The 25,066-nt window shown below is 40.0% G+C and overlaps 2 protein-coding genes and 1 long non-coding RNA gene across 5 annotated transcripts in view, besides 3 other annotated features; 2 read left to right on the forward strand and 1 right to left on the reverse strand.

The window, feature by feature from the left end:
* Window positions 1-23,762, forward strand: part of CG34386 (uncharacterized protein) — a 31,214-nt gene extending 7,452 nt beyond the window's left edge. For both annotated transcript variants that reach the window (NM_137445.2, NM_001103892.2), the window contains exons 2-5: window positions 20,096-20,799; window positions 22,686-22,932; window positions 22,997-23,200; window positions 23,263-23,762. In NM_137445.2, the coding sequence (NP_611289.2) occupies window positions 20,096-20,799; window positions 22,686-22,932; window positions 22,997-23,200; window positions 23,263-23,601 (1,494 nt within the window). In that variant the 3' untranslated portion in view covers window positions 23,602-23,762. The remainder of the gene's footprint in view (window positions 1-20,095; window positions 20,800-22,685; window positions 22,933-22,996; window positions 23,201-23,262) is intronic.
* lncRNA:CR45022 (long non-coding RNA:CR45022) lies at window positions 4,306-4,623 on the forward strand. The gene is made up of 2 exons (NR_124611.1): window positions 4,306-4,394; window positions 4,445-4,623. It is a non-coding gene; the product is annotated as a long non-coding RNA:CR45022 (long non-coding RNA).
* Window positions 9,531-9,736: a mobile genetic element.
* Window positions 9,791-10,315: a mobile genetic element.
* Window positions 11,076-11,994: a mobile genetic element.
* A 94-nt stretch (window positions 23,763-23,856) lies between the features above and the next one.
* On the reverse strand, window positions 23,857-25,034 carry CG5757 (uncharacterized protein). 2 transcript variants are annotated; one of them, NM_001274136.1, is made up of 4 exons: window positions 24,925-25,034; window positions 24,718-24,855; window positions 24,299-24,665; window positions 23,857-24,233 (listed from the first exon to the last, which is right to left on the reverse strand). In NM_001274136.1, the coding sequence occupies exons 2-4, from the start codon at window positions 24,797-24,799 to the stop codon at window positions 24,047-24,049; spliced, it is 636 nt and encodes a 211-aa protein (NP_001261065.1). In that variant the 5' UTR covers window positions 24,800-24,855; window positions 24,925-25,034; the 3' UTR covers window positions 23,857-24,046. The 2 variants fall into 2 exon arrangements, with proteins under 2 accessions (NP_001261065.1, NP_611290.3); NM_137446.4 differs by lacking the exon at window positions 24,925-25,034 and having other exon boundaries at window positions 24,718-24,870.
* Window positions 25,035-25,066: the final 32 nt, after the last annotated feature.

A 25,066-nucleotide genomic window follows, 5' to 3' on the forward strand; every position in this document is an offset into this window, starting at 1 on the left:
TGCAGCTCATTTCACTTGGCCAGGCAACAAAATGCAGGCCCAGGACTCCCATCCTGTAAGCAAGCATCCTCTGCACCCACCGGGATCAGGACGATGCTATAGCGGGATGAAGATGCATTGCCGGGTTGATTTAATAAATTTTCAAATATTTTCTCGCAAAATATTTTACTGCATCCACGCGACTGAAAGTCAATTTAATAAACTGTTAAGCAAAGTGCAAAGGCTATGGGGGAATTATGTGTGTACATATGCAGTTTTCTTGCTGGCAAATAGAGTATACTCTTACTTTGGAAATCTATTAAACAATGAGAATAATTTAAATAATAAAAATTATAATTTATAAATGGTTACTTGCAAGTACAGTATTTTACTTTCAAAACTTTCCTTACATTCTCTAATTACCTCGAAATACTTATTGAAATGTTTTAGTATCTATTCCTTTTCCACATTTTTAATAATATATATGGAAAAATATCTTTAAACCTTTGCTTTACTTATGATGTACCTCATAACTTGTGGAGGGTAGTGAAATCGTTGGGTAAAGTGTGCTAAAGTAATACGTAATGTGTTCGAGAAAAGCGTTGTGCATGTGTTCTACTCCATGTATGTATGCATGGCTACATGTTTTTCAATGTGTGTGTGTGGGTATATTGCTCGCATGCTCGACGACATCCTCCATTAAAACTTAAAAAAAAGTTCGCTCGCTTAATTAAATGTCGCATAAAATAAAATCTTGAAACATTTTTCAACCACAAAAATAAAAGAGGAGCCTTGACTTTCTCGGCTTTACGTGCCTCCACCGAATTGCCACCACGGCACTCCAATGAATTTCCACCCAATCCCCTCAAATTTCCAACCACCACCCACTTGAGTTCATCAGCGGGTGGCGACGATGTCGAAGTGATTAAATTGAGCAACCATTAAAATAAATATGGCGACAAATGGTTCAAGTGTGAGTTGGGCATAAGAAGTGGGGCAAAGTGGGAGGGCCACGCCCCTCGCCTCATTAAGCCCCAAATGCGATGGGATTGGCGATGGAGATGGAGATGGTAATGATGTTTGGGCTCAGCACTCATCCGGTGTCCTCAAAAATTATGCGCAAATTTGTGAATTATATGCACCGTCTGTGGGAGAATATTTTTAATAATTCTTCTATATTGGCAGAGGGGAAATATGAAAAGTCGGCGTTTGAAGGCAGGGCAAGCTAATTGAAATCAATCGACTGACCCCATGCAAATGATTAGGTCAGTACTTGGCTGACAAGGTGGCAACAGGGCTATAAGTGCGGCAACAGCTCCTTGAGCTCTTGATGGAAGTAGTCCCTCCTTTCTAGCCATCCCTATCTGCCACTTGAATGCGACAAGCGGCCTCGTCGAGTGCTGGCCAAACTGTCATTGTGAGTGGGTGGGTTGCTTCTTTGCCAGCCCATCACCTGACCCACCCGATCCACCGGTTCCGTCTGAAGCATCTGAACCATCCGAACCACCAGATCCACCAGACCCACCTGTTTTGCAACGTCCTGAGCTGGCAATCAAGCTAAAAGCACCTGGCCAGGCCCTGAGCTTTGCTTATTTGTTTGAGAACTAGTCGGTGGGAAATGGGTGAAAAGTGGGCGGTCGAAGGACCATGGTTGGGCGGCACTTTGGTCCATTGGTTGGACCCGTAAATCTTTCCGCACACTTTAGCAATTTATACATAACCGCCGGCATTTATTGTCACTTTTAGCTGCGAGTTCACCACCCCAACCACCCAAACCACCCAAACCCACCCAGAAAGCCCATCACGTTTTGCTATTTACATTCGCCACGGCAACTTGGCGAAGCCATTTTTGTACACTTTTTTTGCTCCGCATTTTCTTTTTTTTTTCGTAGTGGCACGATAAAGTCATCTTCTTCATTTGCAGCCGCCGGCTGTCCAAGGACCAAAACTTTATTTACCACCAAACCGCCAAATGGCAAATGTCACGTTGCAGACTTATTAGCGCTGCTTTCCCGCCCAGATAAAATGTCGCTGCGAAACGAGATTAAATAATGCTCTTCTTTCTGGCTAGGTAAAAAATGTATATATAAACGGCCCAACTTCTTGAGAGTGGTGGGAAAACAGAGCTTTGCATATTTGTCTTGAATATTTATCAAATTGCCCATACGCACTGTGGTCACGAAAGAGCCTAAATTTCGGTGTGATTTATGATTGGGGAAAAACCGTGGTGCAGGGAGCATGGGGCAGGGGACAGGGTGCAGAGAATGGAAGGGTGTGCCAGCAGTGTTGATGAATTACTGGCCATAATGAGGCATCATTATGTGGAACTAATTGTGGGCCTGGCCCACAGTCAGTCATTTGGCATTGTCAATTACCATCGCGAGCGAATACCGTCAGTTGACTTCATAAATTAGCTTCGCTGATCGAATGAAAGTTTCATCAATTGTTTATTGGGCCATGGGCCTCACACTCGACTTAACCCATATATCAAAATCACGCCGTGGATTTTCTGAGGCAGATGTCACATTTAATTGGATTTTCACATCGGCCATTGTTTGCTTTTCGTTCACGGCGTCCTAATAAGCTATTAAATAGGCACCCCAGGCGAGAGTTTTCCCCTTCACCGAGAGCATAATTGAGGACAACACCTCCTCTCAGCGCCGGCCTCGTTCAGCTATAGCCCCCCCACCTTCCCAAGATTACCCACAGGACATAAATAACACGAGAACTTCCGTTTGCCATAAAATTGACGCGTCGCTTGGCCAGAAGGCGAAATGGCGCCCTGAATTGCCAATGACAACATTTCCGTTCCGAGGACAACAAGTTCAGGCCCGCAAATCGTAAATTTCAATCAATGGAGCACTCGACTATCTCACTCAATTTCGATTCGTTCCCTGTCGCAAAATTTGCGCCGAAAATTGAGAATCTGGTTAGTGCCACGCCCACCGCCAGATGGTCCTTAATTGCTGGACTTACGAAATTTACAGAACACGGCACAAAATATTTGAATATTTTTTTTTAAATAAAATAAAGTAGATAATTTTGTCTTCCATTAAATGTAAATAATGAAGTAATTACAAAGACTCTTTAAGAAATATCTTGTCATATATTATGAATAGATGTGATATTTTATCTAAAAAAATCTTTCCCGCCCACAAATATAAAAAAATTTTAATATTTGTAAACACAATTAAGATATTTAACAATGAAATTAGAATTATAGTTTTTCGGTGTATCTGCAGCAACAGCTGATGTTAAAAACCCTTAACAAGTTGGAAAACTTCGTGCGAAGCGAATGTGTTGCAATATAACTCGTAAATCATTAAAACTTCGCTCATAAAAATAGGCCAAAATAGGAGTGTCGCAGGGGAGATGATGAGGGGTGTGTGTACTGTAGCACACACATACATATATTTACCCCTAATAGTTGTCCTTGGACCTTTAGGTTAATCGAAAAACTTTTACCAAATCATTCCGGCAAATTGCCACTGAAAAAAGCCGGCTAACCGCAGGCAATTTTAGCTCCATTTTTTTGACTAATTGCCAGAATTTTAGCGGTTAAAGAAGCTTTAACTTCGATTCTGGCCAGGCCAGAAGTCAAGAGAATAGATGGGGGGGATCGTTGATATAAAATCCATTTTCCTGCAACACGCAATTTATATGCACATAATTACCAGCGGCCATCCTGATTATACGAACTTAACAAGCTTTCTAGATCGCATGGCCGGAATGGCATTTGATGTTCACAGGTAACCAGGTCATTTCATTACCATCAAACGAGTGGCCCAATAATCACAATAATAATATTAATATTATCAAAGTTAATTAGCGATCATCAATCATGCGGTTATTTCACTTTGTTTATTTAACTCGCAAAAATAGCAGCCAGTTGCCAGTAAATCGGCAATTAATGAGCAACAGTTGATTAAAAAGCATGAAAATAAATACGACGGTTTATGATGATTACATTATTCCAAGTTTATTGGCTAACTTAAGCTTTGGCAAGAAAAATACTTGCAATAGCTAAATTATTGGTTCATCAGAGGTTTTATAATTATTGACCACGCACATGCAAACACTAAAATTAAAAAGCCAAATGTGTTCATTTTGTATGCGGTTCCCAGTTAAACGCAGCCGCAAAATGTAATTATTTATAAGTTAATTACAATGCTCGGTGTCTGGTATTTTATTAAATTGGCTAAATAATTCATTGGCCTGGTTTCTCGGGTTTTTTTTTTACCAAATCAATGGACTCATCAAATCGATTCCGCCCGTCTTCTATTTGAGCCAAATTGCACAACTTGAGTAACAGTTGAGTGAAAAATCATAACAAAATTGACAAAATTGGTGAAAATCCCTTTCAAACATTACGCAGCTTTCCTTCCAAATAATACGACAGCTTTCAACTCGTAAAAGTATTTATGTCCTTTGTATCTTTGATTTGTTTTTAATGCGACTCTCGCAGCTGAGGCAATAAAATTTTTTGAAGGACAGTGTCGACATGAAAGAGACAAGCGCAGATCACAAGAAAGAGACGGAAGAGTGAGTCAAGAAAGTGACAGTCCTAGGGCATGAGAAAGAGACAGAGTAATCTGCTGCGCACACACGTTTCAGTGATAACCAAATTTCAGAAGTAGCGGCCAGTAAGCGAATAAAATTATATTGAAAAATTTATACACAATGCATAAATATGTACATGTTGTTCGGACAGAGATACGTTTATGACTAAGTGGCCTGCATGTGTGCAAATGTGCAATATAAACTTTTATGCCATACACAGTTTATATTTACCGCCACTTGACCTTTTTCAATTTTTTTTCTGCCCTCTCTGTTGTATCTTTATGAACGTGTAGTAGGACTTCGAAAGAGTTAGGGATTTGGGGAAGAGAACGTAAAAGGTTTATATTCCGAAAGTCTACTTAAATATGGATGAGAAAATTCACTGTGAACGGATTTATTTTGCTTGTGCAATCTTAATTCATAAATGAAATAAATATTTTGTATTAAAGGCAAAGTAGAAAAATAAAGTTAGTTTATTCACCAGCAATCTATTTTTCGTATTATTGAATTATTTCAGGGCTCATGACTCTATTTGTATTCTATATATGGTTAATTTCCGCCAGCTCTTGATTGATTTTGGGATAAGCCAAATGTGATTCCTGTCGTAATTAGTTCATTCCAATGACCCAGAGTCGAGTAATGGCCCAAATTTATTGAAATCCCTTTTGGCATCGCAATTAGATGTCATTCAAAAATTGAAATTAATTTTCCCAGCCATGACGAGGCAATTAATCGTGTGTCCTCGCCTTTTTTGCCAGCGAGATTCTTTTGAAACTAGATTTTCCACATTCCACATGTACACTCGTATGCAAAAGTGCATAAATCAAAATAAATTTGCCAAATCACGAACTTAATTTAAATGTCACAACAGTAGCAGCAGCGTTGACAGGGGGAAAATTTATAAAAAAAAAAAACAAAAAAAGGAAAGGAAAATTCCATTTTGTGTCCTTTTTGCGTATGTCCTTAATGTCGCCGCTCAGTGCGTTTATTTATGCATTACGAATTACTTGCGACTTTCTTGCATTTGTCGCTTTCGTTTCCGCCGATGGCCACTGCCATCCGACAGGAGTTTTCCTCGATTTTTCACCGATTTTCTTTGAACTGGTTTCGTTGTTTTCTCTTTTTTTTTTGGACTGCACGCGCGATTTTCGCAACCATTGGATAAAAGGGAAATCGAAATTAAACTGTCCAAGGGGCTGTGCAGACCAAAAATTTACGACCGTGCGCGTGCTAAACGTGGCACAGACACTGGAGCTTTTTCGCCCGTCCATTTTCCGATTTCGGCCCGGTTTCCCCCTTCCCCGCGCCATTTTCCGCTTTTCCCCTTGGAGCCCACTTGAAGCTGCGTGTCCTGCCCCTTCATTTGGCCGCAAACATCCGCTCAGTGAAATGACTTTGTGGCTGGTTTTACATAACCCTGACAGACAGTCGGAGCAAAAGGAAAAGCGAAAAGATTATTGCAAGGATGGAGGAAGCGGGGGAATGGGGTAGTGCGGCAGGACCAGCAGGATTAAGTCCTGGTGGTGCTTGCATGTGTGCATTTGATTTTTGGCCAACATGAATGTTAAATGCACATTTGTTTCCGGCCAACGCAAGCTCATGATTATTTTATTGAGCCGCTTCTCCGGCTTCTGTAGCTTTTCGCGCTGAAATTGCCCCCGACATGCAATTCGCCAGCTGATTTAGATGCGCCACAAACCCTCTTTGCATTCACATTTGCAGTAATCTCGGCAACTTCTATTCATACTTTTGGTTGCTGCATATAGAAAAATGATCGCTTAGTTAGAAAAAAAATTGTATTCCATTATGTAAAATTTCTTTAAAAAATTTCATTGAAATATCTCGCTATAAAGTAATTTAGAGACTTGAATTTGTGAATATTTTTTTTTTTTTTTGATTCTCAGATCAAAGGCGTCAATCTCACGGTGTACTTACACATGTGGCTCGCCTAGTCTTGAGTGGCTTTTCCGGATCGTTGCACGCACAAATTGCCACTCGAATGGCTGGCTTAGCTTACCTCCACAGTATCTGTATCTTTGTACATTCGTATCTGAATCTGCAAGTGCTTCGCTGTATCTTTGCAACTGCAAAGTCGACCAAGTGTATATCTGCATCGCTGGCTCGCAACTGAAATTCACCGAGCACAATATGAATATACATTTTCATAACCCGTATGGATTTCAACTACTTGGTATCTACTTAGCTGACAATCTCGAGTAACACAATTTTCAAATTGTGAAAAGGGTTCCCACTTTATCCAGCATTATCCGCTTCGGCGTTTTGAACATTCATGATTTGGGCACAATGTAAATACAATCAAATACTCGAAATCCCAAGGAACAACTTGAATCATGTTTAGATTTGAGCTCTTTTTTAGTAGACAAAATTACTCTTCAACCTCAATCAATGAAGTCTCAGCACGAGGTCAGTTCAGGGACTATTGTTCTTCCATAAAAATGACAAAACTAATAACTAGGCGTAATCCCAATCTGTGCCATTATGTGAATAGATACAAAATAAAGCAGGTGACTAAGGCCCGAAAATAATCAAAAGTTTTCACCAGATGTCCTTTAAAGAAACTTTAGCTTGCTACCAAATATATTTGCAAACTTTGCAGAAGTGCATTTTGAAGGCCTGCGCTTTTTTACCAAATATGATTGTCAACTAAAAAAGAAATATGCGGTCTTTTTAATATGTCTTTTATGTGTACTCTCTCCAAAATATTAAAGTACAAAATTTAAGTACACACTGGTAAACAGTCCGATATTTATCTTTGTGAATGCTTAACCAGATCCTTTTGAAAATTAAGTACCTGCATTAAAGCACACTCATTTGCGAATCCATAATGTCTGCTTTGATATAAATAAGCGCTTTCACAGAGCTCACATAGACGACAAAGTGGGAATTTGTTTGTTGTCACAGGCTGATGTATGGCACCTACAAGGACATGTTGTGGAGTGCATTCCAAGCCGTAGGCATAGCTGCAAAGCAAATGCTATACAGAAACCCCTCAACCCGTCCTGTCACATTTATGAGGGTAAAGTTTGAACATAAATTGGGCATGTGTCCCGTGCCACCCACTTGAACTCAACTGAAATTGGGGGGAAATGCAATCGACGAACGAGACGAAAGTTTTCGGCAAAAACTGCACAAAAATAAACAAAGAATGGCATTTGGAAACGGCAATCTGAGGACCAGGACATGATTGTCATTAAGTCCTGCCACATAAATAAGGCAAACGAAAAATGAGTCAACGGAAGTGGGTCTCACATGACACTTATTGTTGGTAGCGGCTGCAACGAAACTTCAAAGGCATTTCCTCCGGAACAGCCAGTGCAGTAATGACAACAAATTCGGAGTGGTAATTGCAAAACGTTTTTCTCGACCATCCCAAATTGCAGCAAAGTGCTGGAAGTTTTTGTCCACTTTCCCAACTGATTGAAATGGAGTCGAGGCGGAAGGAGGATGTCCTTAATCTGAGTTTCGTTACGTAATCTCAGCCGGGGTGATAAATTGATGCATAAACCCCAAGGCAATACCCGAAAAAGATTTAATAAGAACAGCCGGCAAATATTTGCACACTTGAACGGCTCAGGGCGCCTTAACTTCGTCAATGAGAGAGATTAAACTTTTGCTCGAAGGATGTCAAAGCATCAATTTGTCAGGCGACGACAACAGCTCAAAGGATTGCCAGTGGAGGGTGAAAGCAATCACAGAACCACAGGAAAAAATATGTACAAAAAATGAAGGCCACCTAGAGATACCATACCATTCATCTTTGACCGATAAATTAAAGTAAAAACTATACTTGAAAATAAAAAGACTTGGAATGTGATATCACAAAAATAAATGGTTTAAAATAATGTATTATGCATTTGTTTTAACTACTACAAGCCATTATATAATCGTAATATATAAGCCACACAAAATGTGATCATCACTGCTGCTGCGTAAACAATTCTATAGAAATTATGAAAGAGGGGCTAAGACTTTTGTCATTCTGACATATTTTAATGCGAATTTACAACAGCCCCGAGGTTTTGGGTGGGGCATGTTCCGGCCACTTGAGCTGCCAGTCCTCTGACAGTTGGTCAACTTTAGTTTTCAGCCCTTTTCTGGAACCCCCCATTGCCTTTGGGGGCTACGTTCCCCAGTCTCCCACTCACCGTTCCCCATCTCGAGCTCCATTTAGTGTTGCCTGCTTTTCGGCGCCATCTCCCGGGCGACAGGCAGCGTAGTAAATTTAATAAATAAGTGGAGATTTCTGCTGGATGCCTGTTATTGTTGGTGCGGCATACCTCAATCAAAGCATGTGCCACACACATATATATATATATATATGTATATATGTCTAATGGAACAGACAAGTTGTGAACAGAGGACAGAATATAGCAGCCTTCTCTCAGCCGGGTCTTCAATAATATTTTACACACACGACAGACAGCTAGACTTGGGTCGCTGTCATGTTGTATTCCCGTCGGTTGGTTGCCGGCACAAAAGGCCAAATTGCAAATAAGAAAGCAATAAAACGGCATCGAATAAAATATCGTGAAATAACAACTTTTTTCAGAAAGTAGAAAAAACAACAGACTTTGATAAATGCTTAAAAAATACATCTTAGTGGATCTTTACAATCAACTATATATTAGTTTTGAGTAACGAAACTAGAACTTTTATATATTTTTAAATAACACAAACCTTCTACACTTAAGCTAGAGTAGTTCTAGTGCTAACCCTTTAATTCCCAAATGATATGAACCTTCTGAAAAACACCTTTGCACATCCTATTTGCCTCGCCGGAGCGGAGAAAATAAAACGTTCAAGTGTCATTTATCTCACTGGGCCAAAACTTTCCAACTGACTTTCCACCGCCCGCACACACACGAAAAAGTGTTCTAACCAAGTGTGAATGTGCGGGTGAACTCTGCATATTTTCTCCTTCCTGCCCTTGACACTTAAACACACCCTCTCATACTATCCTCGTTGTGGTTATACGATCTAACGCTTATGCATAAGCCGATCGCGGAGCGTGGGAATGCTGAGCATGCACTTTGCAACTCAAGTGGTCAAGCTACACATAATATATGCGTGCCTTCTGCATACATTTATATAAGCAATATATGTGCGGGTTAGCTGAACCCAACATCAGCACACATTGCGCATTCAAATTAAGAATCTCAATTAGAGCAGAAGCTCTTCTCTCCTTTTAAATTAACAACTAATTTCTTTAATACACTAACAATTATTACAGATAATTGCATCGAAATTTATTTCAGTGTTATGGAACACCAGCGCTCTCGCTACGCCCCTGATTTTATTTTTAATAATTGTTACAGCTTGGTAGTGTGACTTACAATCTTTTTATGACTTGCAAAATTTCGTAGGCGTCCACGGCTGATTGCTGCCACGCCACATAATCGTCTGTGTCCCCCTCAAACTCGGTAATGGACTTTAAAATGTCAAGTTTTAACTCATATTTAACGTTTCTTAAAGTCAATTCTCTGATATGCTGCTACCTGTGGTGCTTCCGTATTTAGGTTCTGCATTTGTTGCCCAACCTGGTCTAGTTGATCTTAGTTGGGGACCCCATCAGCCAAGCCTCCTGCTGTGCTAGGGCCTGGTTAACGGCTCCTTCTATGATTGACTGCAACTGAGCAGAGTCCATGTCTGTATTCCTGTTAGTCGTATGGCGGAAACCATGTTCTTCAAAATCCCAAACGTCGTCTCACTATCGTATTCTACCTTCATGTTTCTGTACACACTTGGCCAACTCATTGACCTACACACGTTACATGACGTCTAACTGCTTAGAAAAATTTCCTCGCTACCAACTCAGTGGTTGTTAAATGTTAAAGGCCTGAAATCGTCAGAAACATTTACGTTTGCAGCGTTGGTGTTGTTTTCGCTACTTCGCGGCGCAACTCCGCCGGCGTCGTGTTCGATCACGTTTCTTGGGCTTTCCATGTCATCGTCTGGAGCTGACTCTCCGACGTAGTTGAGCTCCAAATCGTTGTTAACGCATTTAACTTTCAATTCACCAATCGCCGGACAAGCTCCTCGGGGATCAGGCGGCACTCCGTTTATATTTATGTTTATTATGCTTATTTACTTTTTCTAACCAATTGCGCAGTTCCGCTGCCGTATATTCGTCTACACAGATTGTTTCCATTTCATAAAATTTACTTTTTTAATATTTATTTACTGTTTTTATACTTCGTTGATTCGCTTTGAAGGTTGAGATCTTGGAAAAAAGAAGTTTCACAGCTATCCCACTTCTGAAATTGTAAGAGAAGATGGAGCTGCAAGTATTTGTCCCTACTGCAAGGAATGAGCTTGTGGCGCGTCGACACGTCTGACATCAAGGTTGGAAACATTGTTTTGCTGAAGGAGGACAACATTTCGCCATTGACGTGGTAGTTTGGGCGGATCCAGGAAGTCATACCAGGCGGCTACGGTGCCACCAGAGTAGCTATGGTTCGTACAGCTAGGAGTCTAGTCTAGGAGCCTCGCCTAACTAGCGAAACTATAGTTGGAACCAGAGAACTGAAGAATGGCATTTTTGACACCCGACTTACACTCAAAATTTTTGAGTACGGGTGCCACTCACCACTCACATTGCGGGTACTTACAAACACCCAGTCAAAATCAGCATGAGCAGGCAAGCATTTTTACAAAAACACACCTCCAATTTATCCCGCCTTAAATGTTAAGATGACCAACGGAATTAAAAATGGTTTCAGAAATCGTACAGAAAGAAGCAATTGAAAAAATGAAAAATTTTGGTAAAGGTTTTCCTAAAAAACGGTGCAGTCTTTGGAGACCATGTAGACGTCGATGACTTACTACCTGATCCAACAACATAAAGTCGGAAGTCCAATCGGATGCAGAAGAGAAGAGGAGTACCCCTTCCGAGATAATAGAAGCTGTGGATAGTGGAGGAGCAAGTGCGAATGTCGACATGTGGACTGACGAGTATGTCCAAAGAAACTTTTTGGGCATCACTCTTCATTATGAAAAAGAATTTAAACTTTGTGACATGATCTTGGGACTCAAGTCGATGGATTTTCAAAAATGGAATGCCGATTAGGATAATAATTGTGATTATGCAAACTTATTTTCAAACAAACAACAAAACAACATTTTCTAAAACCACTACTTCCCAAAACTAGTAACTGCGTCTAATTCCATTATTGAAACTGCATTAGATGAAATTGGAAGACATTGTGGACAACGGGTTCCATTCCCCGAAAAGTTGGAGGCAATTGAATGGTGGAAAAATCATGTAAACTATTACCCTCGTATGTCAAATTTTGCTTTAAAACTATTATCAATACTAGCCAGTAGCAAAGCAGCTGAGTTTTCCCAGCAGGAATTATAATAACTGAAAAACGAAGAAGATTATGCCCAAAATCTGTAGGTAGCCTCCTTTTTTTGCATTCTTATTACAAAAACTTATAAATTATATGTTATTACTTCTGAATATTTTTGTTCCTTTTCGCTTTTGTTCCAAGCAAAAAAAAAAATAAGTATAAATATTATTATTATTTTTAATGCGTTTTAAAATATTGTATTTAAAAGTGGGCTTGAAAAGTGAAAAGTTCAAGCCCACTTCTCATATCAGTTTCTGCCGCTTCTCTCCAGCCTACATATTGGATTGTTTCACCTGTGAACTTTGGTAAAAACTGAACTACCTCTAGGGTAATTTCGCATTTTATAGTTTATATTTGTTGTTTATATTTTATAATCCTCTACTACATTTCTGCTAGCGTTTAACTGCGCTTCTATCCCTTCAATTTTTCTAGTCACTTCGCCAATTGTACATTTATTAATCCGTTAATTAATTCCATTGTCAGATTGGTTGCGCTGGATATCCAGCCCCTAGAAAAGGTTGGTGCTGAACCTCCGGTTGCCATTGTTAAATTCAAATTTTCAAAACTATTCATTGAATTTTCCAGATTGTTTTCTTTAATTAATTTTTACCATTGATGTTGTATGTTTATTTTAAAACTTTTATAGTATTCCCTGTAATTAGCTCTTATTTTATTAATTCATTTTAAAGACTTAACATTATTTTTTGCTCATGATACTTTCCGTTGGAGCCTTACTTCCCTTTAGTTGTGCTGATTTCTTTCTGTTGGGGTCTTCCTTCAGGTTAACTGTCCTAATTATTATCTGCTTGGGTCGCCCTTCAATTTTTTTGTATTTAGTTGTAGCAAGGGATTGCCCCCAACTCTTCTTGGTGTTGATTATTTATTTGTTGAATATATTTGGTTATGGATTTTGGTTTTGATTTAATTGTCTTTCTTCTTTAGTCTGGTTTTTATTATTCTAAGTGTCTTGTAATTTGTATTAAGAATTCAGTCCACCTTTTTAAATATTAAATTCTGAATTGTATTATTACATTAAATAATTTCCAAGTAAGTTTTTTCATGATCACTGTCACATTAATTAGATGTCGTTGGATTAATGTGGATGTTTTCATTTTTCCACTAAAAATATGAGTTTTTGGCGGCGCGAGTTCCGTTTGATATTTAACTTATTATCGTTAATATTTTTGTAGAACTTTTGAAAAACACCGCCCCAGGTTGGGCGCCAATTAAAAATTTTACTGTTTAATAAATTTAAAAAATATTTTTATATTATTAAAATTAACAATTTTATTGGTGATAGACTTTGGAACTTATACTATTACAATACATTTTTTTATTGTTTATCTTTAATTTGAAACTGTTCAAGATCTAATCCAGACTCAGACTGATATTTTAAATCTTAATCATAACCCACTCTACATCGACCAGAAACTTTTCTTTAAGAATTTTCTTGAACTTTCAAATATGTTTTGGATAAAAGCTTTATACTGACATTATTTCACAGCATTGTGAAATTGAAATTTGGTGACTGGTGTTTACTTTAAGTTTGGTTATTTATGAGGTGGCTAAGTGCTAGCGACAAAAACAAGGACGAAGGAAAGGCTGCTGAGATTGGAGCTTGAAATTGTTTATTAACAGGGGTAGAGTGCTATATTCACGGGTTGGATAACTTGCATACAGAGCCGATATTTTATCGATAAGAGACCTCAAAGCTGATGCAGAGTGTTTTGATAATTGAGAATTTGTCTAGAAAGAAATCAAGCATTTGTTGCATTACACATTATTTAGACTTACCAATGCGTTTTTATAATTCAAATAATTTAAATTCACTGATTTCCCTTTGGCTAAGTCTCTGAGGCTCAACTCCTCTCATTGCAGCCCGATATAACGCCTTTGTTATTATGCACAACTCCTCAACAGATTTAATAAATCGTTAGCTGGATTTAGCACGTCGCTGTCGGCAGGGATATTCATCAACTTTTCGTAATGTGTTTCGAGAAGTTGCATTCGGTATTCCAGTTGAAACCAACCGAACGAAATTGTTTTTTCCTCAAATGCAGTTCTCATACGTCCAATATCGCTCATAGCCGTGTGGTGTTTTTACATAGCTAATATTAAACTAGTATTTGGCTTTGCCAGTACTTCCTTCTCTTTTTCCATTTTAATAAAATTGGAATAAATAAAAATAATCAAAATAATAATATATGTCCGACACGAGGGTTGAATAAATCCCACTCGTAAATGCTCTCGTAATTGAATGCGCACTTAAAGATTTTTAAACGAAGCCCACATGTTAAAGCATTGATAATTTATAACTTCAAATTCAAAAATAAATGTTATCGGGTTGTTTAAGGGTTAAGTGCACAGAAGCGTAACCAAATTCTCACAATATGTGACTTGTATGTTGTTTGTATCGTTATTTGATACATAAACTGTCCGATCTATTTAAGTGGTTAACGATTTTAAGCGGACTATTTTTATATAAACCGAATTAATGTAAACGCATATACATAAATAAATTCATACAACTGTGTGTGCAGGGCTTAAATTCACTGCCGAACTTTGCAGCCTCTATTAGCTATCTAAGAAAATTAAGATGCGCGGCTTATGTACGGTTGGTCACTGACACCGTGTATATAAGAAGACAAATACCTGCTCTGCAACGGCAGAAAAGGGAAATGAAATTGGTGGCAACCGCCGTATATACTGTATTACTGTATACTGTAATTTATCAAATTTTCAGACATTTTTAAACACGATAAGTTTTTGTCAGAGGCTGTTGAGTTTTATTTTATTTCTATTTTTGGAGTTGGTGTAGTTGAGACTTAATTGGATTTCGAATTTTAAAAATATGCCAAGAATTATAGCCATACACACATATGGTGAACTGCATAAAAGTATTAATTTTTGGCACTAAATACCGGACCAGTATACGACCAATATCTAGTTTGACGTATTTTAAACAACTTACAATTCTCGAAGCAAGGATCTTGTAAAACCTGCAAATATGCAGAGGTTCTGATTAAAGTCGCCTTATTGTAGCGATTTCAGCGCTAACTCCCCCGATGATCGCGTTGCTTCTGCTCCTGCATTCGTTGTGTTTTTTGTGGATCTGCCCTTTTCAGAGCGCGTAACCCTGGCAGGGATTACGCTCGCTATGGCAACAATTTCAATATGCTCCACTACCACTCAGCTAACGCACTTAGAAAAAAATGTTATTAGATATTAGATTTTCTACCGATTATGCTTAAAACATAATAGAGCTTAAAGGATACGCATCGTAAGAGTATCAAATGAAAACCATGCAACTTTAAGGCTTTCTTCAAATCCTTAGCAATTATATTATACAATGTTTATCTAGACTTCAACTAAAAATCTTTTATTCCTGTGCACACACAAACTCGCCCTGTAAAATGTACTACATATAAGGATGCAAGAATTCCACACGATGCCACAAACACATGCTTGGGGCAACATTTAAATACATGGGGCTGTGTAAACGGCTGAGCGAGTGTGCGTGTGCTGATTGCATTGTTGCACTTGTTGCATTCCCACCACGCACACACTCTCAAGCGCACTTCATATAAATCAATATGAAAACCAAAGCATGCCAAACAAATAGGAATTTTCCCAGCCACGCAAAAATCGCAGAAAGCTAACATAAAAATGCCAAGGGAATATATTTTAAATAGAATATTCTTAATTGCCAGGAAATAAAAAAGATATACCCCAAATACGCCAATTTTCTGCAGTAAAAATAAATTGCTTTAAATTTAATAATTGAGACCATTTTCAATTCTGGCCGATATATGCGGGATATTTGACTCACATTGTTAAAATTTGACCTATTGACCTCACCCCCCTTGGGTAGTAATTTTTCCCACATCCCACAATGGAACATGAAAAGAACTGAAGAGTAGAATGCGTTGCCAAACAATGGAGAAAACTTGTAAACCTAAAATCGGATAGTTTAGATTTGGAACGCAATTTCTGGCAACCACATATAGTTGTTCATTGTGGTCCGCGGAGAGGTTGGATCTAAATGACCAGCGGTTAAAGGTCAGCGAAAAGCCAGTAATGCACTCGCCTTCAAAATCGGCAAATGAGGGCCATAAAAACCAGGACCACAAAAAGCCACTGCGTTTGGAAGAGGCACTAATTGCAGCATTAGACTACCGATGGAGGCTTCAGCCGGATCAAAGTCTCAGTCGACAGGACCGGAGTGTATTTAACTTCTCCACCTGCATATGAAAACATATAAACAGTGCTGGCAAGCTTAGAACCTAGACAAGTCCCTAATGAAAATTTATCACATGCCATGCGATAAATGGATAAAACTGCAACTGCAACTTAAAAAAAGAAAAAGATACAAACACATAATATGTAATATATATATTATATTAGCTGCTGAAATAAATTATTTATAATGTCTCCAAAAAACAAGAAACATATTGTAAAAACAGATATAAATTGTATCAAAAATAGCTAGAATAAAACATATATATATAGCTAAAAAACAGACATGCTACCAGCTGTGGTTGTAAGTAGTTTTCCGCCCCACCCACCATCTCGTTCCAACTATCTTTTACTGTCTCTTTCATGCTGCTGTAACAACACGACTGCGACTTAGAGCGGCAAAAAGTGAGCTACGTGCAGATGCCTCACCTGTGATAGAGGTGATTAACAGGATTTGCAGCCGGCAGAGCAACCAATCTGCTACTTTTACCAGTTGTCCTGTTTGCGTGTGCTTGTGTGCATGTGTGCTTGTGTGTGTGGTGCTGTGGGTGTGTGCGAACATGGTAACCATAGATGGCACACATGGCGTATGCGTAACATTAAATCTAGAGGATGGCTCTTGCTGCGGCTCTTAATTGAAAAAGCAACCCCCAAAACATAATCTAAAATGCCGACAACTGTTGGCCAGAGAACATGACAACGAACTAATACCGAAAAACTTTGAAATTGGCAAACTTTGGGCGATTAATTAAAATCGCTTCATGCCATTGATGAAACAATAATAGGAAAAAAACCAATATTTGACAATTGCCAATAAGCGCCAGACAGAGCCGAAAAAAATAACAATAACAAGGGGATTGCGATCACATCAACAGCAACGAAAACAAGGACCGAGTGAGCAAGGAGCAACAATTAAAACAAATCGAGGGGAGAATTGCATGCTCATGTTATTGCAGTTATATAAAAACCACCACACCCCCTCGCCCCGAAAAACATACCACTACAAGCATGCAAATTGGGTACTCTCTCCGCTTAGTTGTGTTGTTTTTCCGACTACTGCCAATGCAAGGACCAAGTTTTCCTCGAACAATTGCCGCCGTGCAGAGAAATTCAATTGAAAACTGAAAGGTCACAAATTTATGCAACATATATGCATCAGTTCGTCCCGTATGCCCCACATACATATGTACATATGCTAAAGGTATCGCTGGTATCTATACATATATATTTATCTGTTCTAGCCAGGTGAGCAGCTGAACATTGTCTGGCCACATTGCAGTTTGATTGCAAAAATGTAATTGAATGGCAGTCGGGATGTGCGACGTGGTAAAAAAAATTCGGCGACAGCAAAAACATAAAATAATAAACAACGAAAAAGCGCAATCATTTGCATAAGGCAGGCAAACGCTATGCGAAAACTAACACCATAAATTATGAAATTATATTTTCAATTGCCCCAGCCGGTGTTATTGTTTTTGTTATTACGCTAGGTTGTGCAACAAAAATATGGGGCGGTGGTATTCAAAGCAATAACAAAATAAATCGAGGCTAAGCGTCTTCCATGGTGCTGAAATTCTATGGCTGTATTTCAATTAAAATTCACCTGGAAAATATACAGATATAAATCATGAAAAAAGAGCCACATAACGTGGAATAGGTCACTGTCAAAATAATATGCTGGTTACTAAAACAATTTCTTCGCAATACTATGATTTTAGATAGATATTATGTTATTCAATAATGTAATAAAAATATAATCTTTAAAACTTGAATCTGATTTTAAAGTCTATAAGATTCTAGGCATCTATAAAACTTTAAGTAAAAGTAAGCTTTAGAGCTCCTTAGCTCCACTGTAGCTTAATTATTAATGGCGTTAAAATAAAACCGACAACACCCATCAAAGTTAAATTTTCGAGGAAATCGGCTTATTGAAGCCACTTTAAATCACACAAAGAGCGACTGCCCCCACAAAGCCACCTGTAAGCCCCAAAAAAGATAGCACACAAAGTCTGCCTTCGCACCTGGTTTATCTGAAACAAAACTAGGGGAAATCCACGCCTTAAACCAAACAAGGAAAAAGGAAAATAATTCAATTCCATAAACACTTGTTCACACAGTTCACGCAGATCACGCGGTCGCCTTCGTAAGCTGCGACTTGGAGAGACTTGGGAGAAACTTCATCAACACAAATTGTGAATTCCATACAAATAGTTTGACAAACTTGCTGGTCCGCCGAACTTGGAGGCGCTGGCGAGGAAGTGGGGGATCGAAAGTGGGGTGGTCTGGGGCTGAGGCCGAGATAAATGAAAGAAGTTTTGTGGTAGGCCCAGCCAGAGCATAAAAGAAATCTTATAAATCCAGAGCGGCAACAACACTTGCATACATCCGTGATACTTCCACTTATACATATGTATGTTCCATATATAATACACTTAAAAAAGTACTTGGTCTTCTTAAATATTATATCGAATATATGAATGGGAAAATCCAAACTAAGAGCAACCAGTTGAACTTGTAGACTTGTAACAAGTTTTTTGCAGTACATGTTAAAGCCAGATTGAGACAAAAGAACTTGTAGAGCGACAAGGAAAAGTGGGAACAGGAAATGGAGCCGCTGGAGAAAAGCACTGTGTTCATATCTCAGTTTTGAGCATTTCCGGCGCCAACTATTCGGTCACGTAGTGTGTGCCTCTAATGAATGTAGCTAGCTGTACGACGACTATATCTGGATGCCTATATAGGAAAGGATAGGATAGGAAAGGATAGGATACGCGTGCAGCGCATTATCGCTAAAGGTCGCCCAACTATTTTCACTTGAGGCACTTTTACTTTTTTTTTTTGGACAGCACCACATAATCAGAGAAATCGCACATAGACACCAGACACAAATACAGACAGGTCTGAAAATCTTGACCGAAAAGTTTCGCAACCTTAAAGTGGAAATAGGGGGAAAGCCAAGCGAAAAGTTTTCATCTTATTTGGGTTCGGTTTTTTGGTCCTGACGTTATTCCAATTTCCCCAAGCACATTGATTGTCAACATCCAGCAGGGAATTCAACTTTCCCCTTCAGCCGGCTCAGTGGGAACTTGGAGGCTGTTTAGGCTTAAGTTTTCGGTTTCGTCAATCGGAATTTTGTTGAGTTCTTAGTTGAATTAGCGGTCGATTTTCGGTTGGCAGTAGTAGACTGCAGAGCTTCCAAAAAAAATTAGGAATAAAAACTAAATTCGTAGTTGTAATGAAATTAAAAAGTTATCGATGGATTTTCTAGGAATTTTATAACGTAGCAACAATCGTGTTTCGTAATTACTGTGGTAATTTTAGACATGTTGTAATATTTGTACAACTGATAACCATGCCTATCAGCAGAGCGTATTGATTATCATTTGATTCCTATCGCAAGGCTTTCCTTAAGTATCTTCATGTTGATAAGAATAAAATATCTACGTCACGTGCAAAACAATAAAATGCGAAATTGGGGAAGAACTTTATTTTTCAAGAAATTAAAGAGTTATTTATCAAGATAATTGGTATCATTGTCAAAGTATAGTACCTAAGGAATTCATTCAACTGATAAGGTATTAATAACAACTAAGACTACAATGAATAACCATAATGCATATAGCTTGCTATAAACCCTTTATAAGAATCTCATTGACTTACCCACTAATCCAGGGGTTTGAATAAGCCTTTGATGCCCAAATACCCAACAAATATTTTTATAAACCTATTCATTGCGATGCCTAATCGCATGTGATAAATATTAATCCACATGCATTGTTTGCCATTCGAATTGAGGGGTATTTGCATATCAAGCCCCCTCCCACTTTCCCCTTCGACAACTGTTGACACTTTGCAGTTTATTAGCCACACAACAATTGTTTAACATTTCCGTTGCCTTGTGCCGCACCCTTCTTATCGAGCAAATCTCTTTGTTTCTGCCACATTTGCAGCTGCTCCTGGCCGTCATTCTAGCTGCTCGCTGTTTTGGTAGTGGCTCTTCCAGACGAACGCTCGCCATGGCCTGCGAGGAGACGATGGAATCGACGCCGGGGCTCAAAAACAATAGATATGGCTATAGAAGCGCCACGGACAACAACTACAACGATTACAACTACAAGTGGGAGCACGGGGATGTGGACGTTGATGGCATTGCAGATAGCAACGAGGACGACAACAATGACAACTATAACTACAACAAAGCACCGGCCAAATGGCAGCAGCAACAGCAGCAAAAACTCTACGGAAATCCCATCCACAGCATATACGACAGGCAGCAACATCTACAACGGCAGCAGCAGCAGCAACATGAGCAGCAGCAACAACAGCAACATCAACAGCAGCAACTCGAACAGCAGCAACAGGGATTGGGAATGGAAATGGGACTGGGACAGTTTGATGATGATCCAGAGAATGCTCGCAACGACTTCCGTCTGCAATTGTCCGACTTAAATGCGGCCGTTCAAGGTATGGGCAGGTTTGCTGTTACCCAGGACCAGAACAAAGACCAGGACAACAGCAATAGTAATAGCAACAGCAATGGCAACAGCAACAGCATCATCAAGGACAACAGCAACATCGACTGGCTGCAGCCGATGGAGGAGCAGGAGCAATTGTTGCTGGAGCGTCGCAGCCGCAGCAGCAACATCAACCAAAGGTAAGACCAGTGATGAGAAAGGTAACATTTACTTCAATCTGTATATTTTGCAACAAGTAATTCCAAAGTATTAAAACCAATTCAAAGACCAAAATTTGAAAATTTAGTTAATTCAATTTGCATATACTGTGAAAGTAAGCTTGCCAAATGTATCTATTTGTAGAGCCTTTAAATTGTTTCAAAAATATTATGTGATAAGTACGTTAAAAAAGATTCATGTATCCAAGTCATCACTATATAGCGAAAGTATGGAAAATTAGAGGCATTGGCGTGTAGCGCGCATTCAATGAGTTCAGATTCCGTGGAAATGTGGCCGCATATGATTGGAGCCGACAGAAGGGGAACCAAGCCGTAAAGCTTGCTCTTCTCCGCCCGTACCACTTGCATTTGCTTCTCCTGCGCCTCCTCCTGCTTATCCGATCCTATTCCATCTGCAGAGTCCACCCCGGCAGTCTGCAGTCCGACTAATCTGGGCTCTCTGGCTTGCTGGTTGCATATCAACTAAAAGTCAATGACAACATCGCATGACGTAAGCGTGAGCACAAACGTAAGCGCTTAAGCTGATTCCTCCAGTTGACTGCGCTTTATCCCCTTTGTCAGATTGAACGAGATCAGGAGCTGCAAGGATCATGTGCACTCTGAGCCAGGGATTACGTAATCTGCGTCTTGCATGCACCAAAAAAGCAGCAATATAAAAGGAATACCCACCGAAATATGACTGTGGATTCCTTGAAGAGGAAAAAATAAGTCATTGCAGTTGTGCTCAGTAGAAAGGATACCCTGCCACTTTTGAGTACATCCTTAAGGTCAGAAATATTTTGGTTAAATACAAATCCCACAGATTCCTTTGGCAAAAGCTAAGCTGTCAGCAAAAATCGATTTAGATAAAACTCTTAGAAAGCATTCACATCAAAACCACAATTATTCGCTGTTGCAAGAACTCAAAACCGTATAATGCCAGCCGCCTTTTTTGTGCTAATTTAAACCAGCGCTCACCTCAACTATTCCATCTGCATTCATTTCAAAACATTTTCACAAACTTTGCGACAAAACTATCAAAGCCGTTGTTGCCCTGAAAGCGGGCTTCAAAAATGCCAACGCCGCTGGATCAGAGGGATAAAGCTTCGGGGCAGGAAGAATAGGGTAAGGGATGGTATCTGTATGGGGACTCGGGGTATGAGAGATGTACTGTGAGGCATCGACAACGAAGGGGGAAATCCGCTGGCAGCCAACGACATTCGCGAAGCGGAGAGCTTTGTGCCGCGCCACAGGCTCAGGACAACGCCATCACCACGAGCATCTCCTGCCCACCAATCTGAATCTCCCGGCACATCCCCATGGCCGCAGCTCCATCCACAGACAAAGCCGCGCGCCAAAGCGAAAGCTAAAAAATTCATTGGCATTTGCTGCAGTTGAATGCAAAATGATGCGCTTTTGTTGGCCAACTGGAAAAATTGCAGAAAAGAAACGGCGGCCATGCAAATAACAAACGTCAAAAACGAACTTATTTTTTTTTTTAACCACGCCACCGCAGGCAATATCACATAGGAAAAAAGTCCTTTAAAATGTAAGATCATTTTACATGTTTCCTTAAATTACTCAAAAGTTTCCCGACTATAATATAATTATATAAAAAAGTTCATTTAAAATTATCAGATTTATTTATTATGAAGTCTTTTAATCATGATAGGATTAGTTACAATTTTTGCAATTGGATGCTTACATTTTTTTTTCTTCATGTGTAAAACCGCTTTTGCAGTCATTTCCGCTTGCCTGCGGCGACATCAGGCAGTCGTGGAGGCGAAAGCAGCTCCAGTGGCCGCGAGATGAGAGCAGCGCTAATTCATGGCCAAAACTAACAAATTTCCATGCATATGCAATTTCAGGTCAGCCATGGATGAAGCAGGCGGAGCAGGGGAACCAGGTCAGCCCGAGTACACCAACAATGAGTTACCATCTGGCGGTCTAGATGATGTGGACATTGAGGGCGAGGAGGATTACGCAGGTCAAGAGGAGGACGCAGACGAACTGAGTTCACAGATGCCCTACGGGATACAGAACGTGCGCAAGCGCCGCGTTCGCAGTGTAATGCCACCGGTACCATTTCTGGGCCCCAATCCCAGCTCAGATGGGGTAAGTAACTCAATTTAATTGAATATAATAATGAACTCCATATAATGTACTTGCCCATTCACAGGTAGTCACCTATCAGTCGTTGTGCCCCACAAATCGGGTGACCGTGAAGTTGGAAAGCGGCGATTACCGTCCCAATCACTATGTGGAGGTTACATGTGCCCACAACTACTCACCGCAGCCCTCGAGGAACTATAACTATGAATATGGTTACAGGGGCAATGAACTGCTCCGAGCTCTGCTCTCCGAGCGAAGCGAGAAACGAGAGGTGAGCTACATAGATAGAAAGCGAATATTCAGTTAAATGACCTTTGCGTTACGTGCATTTAGATCTGCTCGGCAACGGGCTTCTCGTGCATCCAGCTCAACCGCACCATCCATCTGATTCGACTGAATGACGCCTCCGGCTGCTGGGAATCAGAGACGCGGACGGTGCCCTCTGGTTGTGAGTGCATGTGGCCGAAGCATAGCTACGGCGATATAGCCTTCTACCATCAGGCGCAGAAGAGACGGGCCGGCGTGTCCAGTCTGCGACCCCATGCACCAATCAATGTGGATTACAAGCCGGGAGTGGGCTACCGCCAGCTGACCCTGAGGACGAGGAATCCCAAGCCAGCTCCTCGCAGTCGACGCGAGGATATGGGCTATGAGAGCTCAGATTTCAACTAGTTTTGAAGGATTGCGCCTAATTGAATTCGCGTGCTTATTTTGGTGGTTTAGCAACTAAGTTTGATCCGCATAAATTATTTTTCGCTTTAGCTTAGCATTTAGAGTGAAGAGAGAGTCCCTTAGTAATGGTGTATAAAATAAACGAACTACAATGGAGCAACAAAAATTGGCTTTTCATGAAGGGGGATTATGGAAATTAAATTGCATGTGCCACCTGGCTTACACTTAATCCCCCTGCTTAATCCAGTTTGGTGTGCAATTCTGTAAATGCATTTCGCTCAACACCTAACGATATCCTTCCAATCGCCCGATGCTAGGATTTATTGCCTGCGGCTTTATCGTAAATTAAAAGTTAAGCGGCATTTAAAACATTTATAACAAACATTCGTGTATTGCATAAATCAATGTAAATCCCCTCTAATGAATGGCGACGCGAGGACGTGTGCTACGATAACGTGTCCAGAGGTCGGGTGGCCACTTTGGGCAGGAGTTCCTCCGTAATGCTCGCTATCTGGGCATGTAAATCCTCTACAGACTGTCTGGCATCGAACTGGTGAAAATAGCTGCCCTCCTTGGAGCAAATGCGGTTGAATACTTCGGCCACACGACCTTGGAATTCTACTTTCTCATAACTGCAATGGTATAAGATATGGTATTGTAATCTTGATAATCATTTTAATGCAGATGTTGCACTGACCGCTCTTTGCCGTATTGTCCTCGATGTGTAAGGTCGTTTGGTGGTGCTCTTAGGTAAAATACAGCATCTGGTTTTATGAGCCCCCTTTCCGGAGCATAGCACCAATCAAAGTCTAATCCTTTGGCTGCGCTATATGCCACGCCAGAGAACGAATATCGATCCACAACCAATGTGGTGCCCTCAAGCAGCTTCTCCTTCACCTGGTTTATGTGCTCCCAGCGGTTGGCGGAGAACATTAAGTGAATCACCTCATCCGGAAGATCCTTGCTGTTCGTTAAATAGGAGTTTATCACCTGACCAATGCTGGAACTGCGTTCCGGGAAATTCATGGGCAATGTCGGAATGCCCTTCGATTTCAAGAGTTCAACTAAAAATGGATACGGATTATAAGCTGGGCCTTAAAGGTCTCCGTAACTTACCCAACAGCCTGCTTTGAGTGGTCTTTCCACTTCGATCACATCCTTCAAATATTATCAACGCTCCACGTTTTCCCGCGCTCATTACGATCTTAATGTTGCACTTACCGGCGTTTGCGACATGACCAGGGCTGAACAAATCTGTTTCACCAAAGTAACTGTTTCGTTATTACGATAGATCTTACAAATATTCCGTTTAAGTCATCTCACTTCGTTAATATGTTCATTTACTGCAAAATATTTTAAAATTGGAATTCTAAGGACTATTTACTTAAATGTCATTCCTTGGAAAATGTGACCAAGGAAATAGTCGATAGTTGCAATATAACATCGATGTTTCTTAACAAGCCTA

The sequence above is a fragment of the Drosophila melanogaster genome, chromosome 2R (genome assembly GCF_000001215.4).
Source record: "Drosophila melanogaster chromosome 2R".
Taxonomy (NCBI): domain Eukaryota; kingdom Metazoa; phylum Arthropoda; class Insecta; order Diptera; family Drosophilidae; genus Drosophila; species Drosophila melanogaster.